Source organism: Syzygium oleosum, unplaced genomic scaffold, assembly GCF_021117445.2.
Source record: "Syzygium oleosum isolate NSW1041296 unplaced genomic scaffold, Sole_v2.1 Sole_v2.02, whole genome shotgun sequence".
Taxonomy (NCBI): Eukaryota; Viridiplantae; Streptophyta; class Magnoliopsida; order Myrtales; family Myrtaceae; genus Syzygium; species Syzygium oleosum.
Window position 1 is genome coordinate 13,357,615 of NW_026607486.1, and position 9,592 is coordinate 13,367,206.

The 9,592-nt window shown below is 37.5% G+C and overlaps 1 protein-coding gene across 1 annotated transcript; it reads left to right on the forward strand.

Moving 5' to 3' along the window:
* The first annotated feature begins 4,833 nt into the window (after nucleotides 1-4,833).
* LOC115681914 (ethylene-responsive transcription factor ERF113-like) lies at nucleotides 4,834-8,450 on the forward strand. Its single transcript, XM_030606021.2, has 2 exons — nucleotides 4,834-5,422; nucleotides 7,688-8,450. Exons 1-2 carry the CDS (start codon nucleotides 5,290-5,292, stop codon nucleotides 8,224-8,226), a joined length of 672 nt encoding a protein of 223 aa, XP_030461881.1. The 5' UTR covers nucleotides 4,834-5,289; the 3' UTR covers nucleotides 8,227-8,450.
* Nucleotides 8,451-9,592: the final 1,142 nt, after the last annotated feature.

Sequence of the window (9,592 nt, forward strand, 5' to 3'; positions counted from 1 at the left end):
ATTGAAGCGCATGTCCAGCCGTTCGCAGACCGAATCGCAGAATTAAGGCGGGGCCACGGTCGTAGTCAAACCGATCCGAATCCCGCATAATTTCGGGGATTTGGACAAAAACCCACGCTAGATAGAGAGAGAGAGAGAGAGAGAATTCGGTGCAAACTCAGTGCATGAATGTCAACTTTTGCCGACATTTTTAGAATTTTGTTCCGACCGCATCGGCAAATCGTCAAGTCGCGATGAAGTTGGGAAGTGTTAGAAGATGTTCTCCCTCTTTCTTCATTTCGGAAGGTATTCAGCCAGGTTCAGCCAACCGGACAAAATTCACTCATCCGATTCCGTTCGAACACATGCTTTCCTGACTGCACGATAACGGGCTCGGTGACCTCGAATTTTCTGATCACTAGTGGTGCGGGGGAGTGATGACCGAACCGAATTCTCCGTAGAAGGTAGGCGACCCTTGTTATAACGCTCAGAAGGAAGTCCAAAATATCGTGTTTTTTTCCTCTTAGGTACGTCACTGTGGCGAGAGTGATCGTTCTATTGTAAAATAACAGACGATTTTGTGAATTATGACGGACTAAATACGTTTTCGAGAAATATGACCATGCTTATAATTTATAAAGGAAGTCATGGCCATGTTTACTTTTGATAATGATTGTACAGTGACATCATGATAACTAACAGAAAAAAAGTCGAATCAGACTTTTCTTTTTCGTTAGCCACACAACTTCCTATAAGTTAGGATTTAGGAGCGTTTTATCAAAGATGAAATGAATACGTTTGCAGTGAAAATGACCATGTCTACTACTGATTTACGATCCAGGGTAGGATACACAGATGAATAAAGGAATGGATTTTGTGTTTGATTGGGTGCATGACACAAATTCAATTTCCCATAAAATTAAGATTTCGATTGTTTCGTGGAAAATGAATGATTTAAAAAAATATTATCTAAAAAATTGTCGCTTGCGCCGGTTGAAATAATTAATCAATGAAAAATGTTTTCATTATCGATAACAACTTAGCCTGAACATTTTCGTGAACGATAAAATTCTTTTTCATTCATTTATTTTTGTAAGCAATAAGAACAATCAATTTTAGGTAAATATTTTTCAAATTATTGATTTTCTGTGAAACAAACAGAGTCTAAGTGCAAACAACTTCATATCTCGAGCCATTCACTCTAGTTTCAGTTCTCGTTTAATATATTGATTCATGAGGTTAGTGACACACTTTATGAATTGAAACTTATTGCTAATTTAAAGTGGGCTTCCTTGTCATAAAATAAGAAAAAAAATTTCGGCTTTTTTTTTTTTATAAACTTTACGGGTGGATGGCTTGCTCAATTGGAGGAAATAATTTAGCCATTAAGGAGAAAATCCGGCTCAAACATTCATTCCCTATGTTCCATGTCCTTTTTTTTGGCTTCGTATAGGAAGGGAATTATCATTCTTTAAATGTCCAATTGAAAAATGGACATCCCTCCCACAAGTGAAGAACGCCCCTTTCAATTCTTCAACGATGATTTTATTGCTTATATTTTCACTCTCCTCCATACTTTCTTGAAAGCAATGGTTTCGCGTAACCTACTTATGTTCCCATATTTCTTTATGTCACAATCAATAGAGGATTCACAGTCCTAGAGTTGGCACAGTTTGTTGGAGTGCAAAGAAATTTTTTGCTCAGGAATTGGAGTTTATCTATTTAAATCTCACTAACCGTGTGCAAACTGTTCTTGGTCAGCAAGTATAACAATACATCACGCTTAGCACAATCACAAGGTTATGAGGCACTTCGAGGCTAAGTTTTGTAGACCAAATATAATTTGAGACATAATAATTGTATCAAATTTGGTGTTCTTGTAAGATATAACTGAATACAAGTTGACCGTATCACGAAGTAGAATATTGAAGAACTTTTGGATTGGACAAATCCTATATGGTCAAACTCTAGAAAAGGTAAAAGAAGATAAAAATGATTGATTGGAGATCACTTATGCCCCAACCAACTAATTTGATTAGAAACCTAGTAGGAGGTATGGAAATAACTTTGCATCACAATTTGATCTCGCACGTAATGATTTTCTTTTCTTGGCGTTCTTTTTTCCATGCTTGATTGAAGGAGCATGCATCCCGACCCTTCTAATTACAATAAGGGATAATTGCATAAAGCAATATGAGTTTTGCACTCATTTATCAAACACCGTCGTGACTTTTGAAAACTTACAATTTACACCATGAGTTTTGCTATTTCAATTTGCATTACAAGTTGTACCCTCCCATTCCCACTTATTTGAACTCCCCATTTTTTCTTCCCAAACTACCTTCGTCCCAAGCCAACTTATCAATTGTAACTTGCCCTTCTATTTCCTATGATAGAGGTGGAGGGTCTGGTGTTGTATGGAGGTAAATGTGTTAAGAGAAATTGTTCAATTAGTTTCAAATCTATTGTACGGATGCCAATTCAGTGATTTTCTGTGAAAATTGGCTAGAAGGACCATATTGGCATTTTGTGCAAAAGATTTAGGATAAAATTGATAAAATTAGAAAGTTTAAATTGAGTTGGCATCCGTATATTTAGAATTGATTGGATAATTTTTCCAAATGTGTTAAGTTGAATGAGGTGCAAATTATAAATTTTAATATCTGATAACAATGTTTGATATGTGGGTGCAAAACTCAGTTTTTTTTTCTTCATTGCAATCATCCCTCAAAACTAACTAAAGACTAAAGTGATGGTCATATCCCGATGCTCAAAATAGAATGTTAAAAAGATATTACTTACCATATATTAGCAATAGGGAATGGACATCTCATCGAGATGTATATCGTGACGGGGAACGTCTAGAATTCATGTGAAGTGTGCTCAATTTCTGACAAACAAATCGCGAATCTTTGCTTGAGGAGATGCTTTCTTCATGTAGACTCGATGACTGATCGGGATCTCTGCATGGAATAAGTTCATATATTAAATTATATGTGACCTTCGTACAATGAACATGAATATAACATATATATAAATATAATAAACAAGTGTTCTCGGAGTAGGTGTATATTTGTCTTTACATGGCTTGATTTTCGTTTTAAAGCATCTTTGGGTCAATTAAAACGTCTCCACGAAATTAATAAGATGATATCTCTTAGTCACTTATGAATAGGCCTATCAAGATGGGTTACTCGAGATCTTTTGATTATTAAATAGATATTCTCCCGTTTATTGCATCCTTCCATATGAAAACAAAAGAGATATTCATCTTGCAAATCCTACTTGGCGTTATCATACTGTTGTTATATAAAGTCTAAGGTCATGAAAAATACGATCAATTCATCGACCTCTTGTGAGGTTATCTACATCACGAGCATTTTGATCCAGTAATCTGATATATATTAAGTTGTAGCTGCCTGACTTATGCCCTCGATGACAAACGGTGCCTTTGGAGTAATTATATATTTCCCAGTTGAAATGTGATGCCTTTAATTGGTCGTATTGAATGAATCACTTTGACTTCCGATGGCTCGTTTCATGGGGTCTACCATATTTTATGTTATCAAGCTCATAAAACTTTGAATGATGTAAATAAATCGGTTAGTCAGCTTTGTCAGTTTCGATTAGTGCTGATCAATACTAGTCATGCATTCGGCTAATTTGTCTTGTAGCGCCTCGAAACTTAAACTAACAGGTAAGGGAGACTACACCGTATATAAAGTCATGATACCATAACCAAGGTTTGTGAGGCAGGTGAAATCGAGATTCTCCCTCACGTGCGAACCGAAGATAAATTGTGTGAAGAATGCACTTGGAGTTGAATGGTGGGAAACGAAATGAACCTTACCAATTGGGTCATGGAAAATTGATTTTTGACCATGATATTCGAAATTTTAATATTTTGCATTTTTAAATGCCATGAATTGTTAAAAGTCTTGTCCTTTTGAGAAACAACTCTCTATTTTATTATCATCTTATTTTGTACCCATGAATTGGCTATTTGTCTGACTCCATTTTATTTTTTGAAGAGTGTTATAACGACCTGATTTTCTGTGGAAGATTTTTTACCCGTCCCGCTTCCAAATTCAAGGTTCAATCAAATCCTTGCCCTTGATCTTGTGATACGAGGGAGATTCCACTAGTCGACAAGGGCTTCATAGTTCGATCCTATTAAAACACTAATATATGTCGTTTTATGAGTAAAATTTTTAATGCTCCAAGCCAAATTAAATGTAGGGGAGTGCACACTTAAAATCGTCGCTCGAAAAGGTGGACTAATGTCTGCATTTATGTCCGCATGAAAATGCAAGTCCGCCCAAACACTCTAGCGAAATCAGCATTTATTGTACAAGATATTGGAGGAAATCAACAACGAAGTATTGAGGATGCACTCTTTGTGTATCAACTTAAGAATAACTTATAACAGCAGAAATTTTTAACATGACTATACGGGTTTATATTCTTACATTTTTAAAGTCTGAAGGTATTAATTACTAGCAACAAAAGAATAAAGATTGTAACGTGTTCGACATTAAATAAATAAAATCACTCAAATGGATTAATTATTCTTTTCAAATTCGATCAGATTTACCGTTTAAATTGAGAGAATCCGATTCTCTGATAACTATTGTATAATTATTAAGTCATCCATCGACATCAGTGGAATAGAGAGAGAATTGTGGGGACAGGATACGGAACTTAAAAATTCTTAGCTTAAATCATGATGTGCCAAAGTTCTTTGCAAAATTATACTCTCAAACGTTCTTTTAGCATTAAAACAAAAAAAAAAATGAAGTTTCAATTCAAACCCTATTTCTCACTTTCTAGGACCTAACTTTCCCACCGCTTGCTCTCCGAATAATTCTTTTAACCGTTGAACGTACAAAAAAAAAAAAGAAGCAGAAAAAAAAAAGTGAAGTTTCAGAATTCAGATCGAGATGTATCATCTCGTTTACGCCATGTCTCTTAACTCCTTTTTTGTTCATCCTCCTCAAAACCCTAGCCAGAAAGTGAGAGACAAAATATTAGTCATTTAGCAGTCTCTCTTCACAATCTCTCTCTCTCTCTCTCTCTCTCTCTCTCTCTCTCACACACACACACACACAAAGAAGAAAGCATCTCAAGAAGCCATTTGCTAATCTGAAGAACACAACTGTTTGAAAGGTGGATCATCATCGGAGGCATGGAAAGAGGTCACTTCCTCCTGAAGCACCGGTGCAAGAGAAGGCCAAAGAAGAAGAAGAAGAAGAAGAAGACGAAGAGCTGTGCAGTTACTCCTCATCCTGGTCCGAGACCGACGTCTCGGCCATGGTCACTGCTCTCACTCAAGTCATGGACACCACCGCCACCACCACAAATCGTCCCGGCTCAGATAATTCATCTGTTGAATCCACCACCACAACTCTCGTCTTCGACTCACCTCAACCAGCTCAAAATCAGGGTAAGTGTACTACTGTGTTCTTGCTTTTGCACGATCCTGAAAAAACCCTCGTGTTTCTTAAGTATTTATACTTCTACTTCCATGATTTTTTAAAGACTTTTCGTTTGGGGATCTTTTATTGTGGATCTTGGGGTTTGATACTAGGCAAAGCTGTGTTTTTACTTTCCCCAAAATCGGAAGAGAGACTTCTAGATATGCTTCTTTTAGCATCTGCAAGTGCACCAAGCAAGAGTTAAAGCGACTCTATCTCTTGTCTTGTCTTTTCTTTTTGTTCCTATTCTTGTTGAGATCTCTTAATCAATATGTGATGCAAGATTTTAGTCAAACATAGCCCTTTACATCATGGTTTTTTGATGTGTAATTTGAACTCGCAAGAGGGATTTAAAAGAAAATGAAAACAAAGGAGGATAAGTGTGGATTTTGGTGAATGAATTAAAATATCCGTCTGCACATGTGATTGGGACTACATACAAGATAAGATCCGTGTTGTCCAAGTGCAAGGCATCTCGTTACTTTCCGTAAAGAACTTGCTCGCTTTCCACTCTTTTCTTTCGTTCACATCTTCTCATTCTTGATCTACACAAAAAAAATTTCTGGTAGGACAATTTTGGCTGCCTTTTCATGTTTGCTACGTGGTTTCAGTATTGTGAACCAATATCTTTTACCTGACAGATGAGACTTCAGTTGCTTCTGCAAGTCGTTTTCTTCTGTGAAGGAGCTTCTTTAATGTTCCGTCTTTGACCTAAACTCATTCACCCAACTTGTGGCTGCACTTGATTGGGTGACGCACTTGCTGGTTTAACCCTGAATTGTCGTTGAAGTTTGAATGTGCTATCGACAGCGCAATTTATCTTCCTTCCAATGCATGACCATAGTATTGCATTACTCTAGGGTAAAATACATCCTAGTGGATCAAATCAATCACAGACATTTTGGTTATTAAGGTTATATAAAAGATAAAAAAAAATCCAATGTACTTTATATGTCTTGTGTTATCACATCATGTACGATAATTTACCTGGACTTTTTCTCTAAGCATGAAAAGCACTTGTTGATCTCCCTGCCAAATCAGAAAAAAGAAAATTTTCTAGCTTCACAAATTATGAAAATATTTGACAAGTTTCTAAATGACTCGTAATGTCCATATGTATGGCTTTCAAAGGACACGAGGTATTCGACAATTCGTTAGTTAAATCTCAAATGGTAAAGGATAAAAAGTTGAATTTAAATTTCCATCTATCTCTCTAGTATTTTAAAAAATTACATGTCTACAATAATTAATGACCAGTGTTGTTTGGAATTTCAAAAGAAATTGTGGGTCTGTGTCCTCTTGGTTTAGATGGCCTCATGTTAATTTGTAATATTTTTTCACTCTCCCTTAAATTCGAACTTGGGTCTCCAATTCTGTTACCATGCTCTTATGTCTATGTGTTTGAATACTGTTTCTCAATTCTTTTCTATGAGCTAGCAAATAGAAAGATAATGTTTACATCGATCGGATTATGAGCTTGTAGGGTATTGGAAGAAGGACCATGCTTCTTCGACATTCTATGATCTATGCCCCCACAATTCTCGAAAGTATTTTTATAAGGATTTTAAAATAACAGTTTTCAGTTCTTTCAATGTACACTTGTCATCATTCTCCACCCCACAAATCTTAAAAATCAATCGTTTTCCATTTCCGTTCCGTATAAGGATTTTTTAAATTAACAATCTTCCAGTACTTTCAAATGTACACTTGTCATCATTCTCTACCCCATGTTCCATAGAAAAATTACAAGAATCGTCAAATTTATTTGATCCATTTGCTTTCGATGCAGATGTCTTTGTCAATTAGTGTAAGAAGATGACAAATGACTCATGTTTTTCTCGCCCAATTTTAAAGAAAACTTTTATTTTCCCTCTTTTGGTCAGTGGCTCACATAACCTCCATGTAAACTTAACTCTAAACAAAAAAATTCATAAATTAAAAAGCATCAAACCAATCCCTTGTCGTAGCAATTTTCTTTTTAGTAAAGCTTTTATTTATAATCGAACAATTATGTACATCCAAAAATGTTATGAAAACTCGTCAAAGATAGATAGGAGAAGTATGACTCATGATAAATAGTGATTCCTCGAGAGAGGACAATGCAATATAAGTAGGGGCCCGAAACTGAGCCTCCAAATGCTCCTTTTGTATGTTTTTCCATCAAACTTTCTCACGTCTTGCTCTTAACCTTATTAACAGGCCTCCATTGTTTGATTTCCCTTATGTTTGTGAAGAGAATAGCAGGATGATGAGAAGACACTATAGAGGAGTGAGGCAAAGGCCGTGGGGCAAATGGGCTGCTGAGATACGGGACCCGAACAAAGCAGCTCGGGTGTGGCTCGGCACGTTCGACACGGCTGAAGCGGCGGCCCTCGCCTACGACAACGCGGCCCTCAGATTCAAAGGCACCAAGGCTAAGCTCAACTTCCCTGAACGAGTTCAAGGCAACACTAGTACTAGCATCGTTGGGAACGTGGCCCCTCCGAGCAATCTATCGTCATTGTCTGAACAAAACACCAACGTCATGCCGTTTAATCCTCCAGCGACTACGACGGCATCGTCGCATGTGGCATACCCGGACCTGATCCAGTACGCGCAGCTTCTCTCCAGTAGCGACGCGGACTTCCCCATCATTACTTCGAGCCTGTTCGGTGGAGAACACTTTGGTTCCCAGTCTTCGACGCCGTCGTCTCGACAAGACGAGATGGCTAGATCATCTAGTTCTGATTTTCAGGGAGTTGACGAATACAAGCGTGGTTACCGAAGCAAATGAAGAGGAAATTGCTTTTGTGTGTGTCTTTCGAACATTCTCTTTGGAAATATTTTGGTCTGGTATTGTTGGAATGACGCACAGATCCAAGCGTGTTGTGCTACGCTTCATTTGGGGCGTTAATTGTTTGTGTTTTCTTGCGAGGAAGGAGCGGGAAAGATTGCCAGCCATTGGAGTAATGTTTTCGCAAGGATCAAAATTAGCATGCAGTGTTGCGTTTTTCTCCATCCTAATCGGGCGCGGCCTCCGATTGCTGGCTCTTTTTAAAATTTTGGGGGAACACTGTGACGATCACAAATATAAACTCATTAATAAACCTCTCCCCCCTCCTCCATCTGTCATTTTAGCCTCGCTCAGCCGCAGCGCTCTCTCTACCAATAGCTGCTTTTGGAGTCCCTCCCCCGTTGGGAGACCTTAGATATACTTGTCGCGAAAATACTATCAAAGTCCTAAAACTTTTAATTAATGAAATTGAGTTCTAAAGTATTATATACTTAGAGTTATTATAAACTTTCGTTAGCTTCGTCCAATTTGAGTGGCAGAAAGTGTTAACCTAAATATTTTTTGGGAGACGAGGTGGCAAGTGATTACCTTATCAGAAAAAAGCCCAAAAATTAAAGAAAAGAAAAAAACAAAAAATCCAAGAGAAGAAAAGACCATTGAAAGAGAGAGAGAGAGAGAGAGAGAGAGAGAGAGAGAGAGAGAGAGCTCTGGTTGACCGTGTGGGGTGACTGGGGCTGGAAGGGGCGACGCCACCACCTTGCATTCGATATCGAGGGTTGACCACCCTTGTCAGTGCTTGGGCGCTTGGGCCCTTTACAAAGTTAGATTTAGGCCTAAACTAACATATAGAGTTGCATGATGAATGAAAACAAATTTCTATCGGAATGATAGGCGCATGTTATGTCTGCAGCCTTTTTTTTTTTTTATCAATAAAATGGTGGAGAGGGACAATCAGCGTGGCTACCCCCACTACATATTTGATCATATTTTGACTTCGAATTCATCTTTCTGATAAGATTAATGTCGGACACATACCAAATCAACCACGCCCAAGCTAAGATTTTACAGCCTCCAGTAGTGCATAACATGAGAAACGGAAGAGGAATCTCTATTTTATTAAGGTGCTTCCAATAGTTGTATACATTAATAATAAATTTGACAATTAGTGGTAATTATATGAACTAAAACTTCATATTGACAAGACACTAAACGACCGATGGAGGGAGAGGATGGAGAAATATATCGCATAAAACAAATTTCTCATGGTCAAGTTTTATTAGACTTGTGACGTATGACACCATGCTCGATGCTATACTTTCGATATAGTTTGCACCGGGGAATGCAATAAGTGATTTGTGGAAAACTC

What these genes read in the sequence shown, in the direction of transcription:
- LOC115681914 (XM_030606021.2), top strand. Translation starts at nt 5,290, where the DNA reads ATGGTCACTGCTCTCACTCAAGTCATGGACACCACCGCCACCACCACA. An exon ending in TCAACCAGCTCAAAATCAGG is followed by an intron (nt 5,423 to 7,687) that starts GTAAGTGTACTA and finishes ATGTTTGTGAAG; the next exon opens with AGAATAGCAGGATGATGAGA.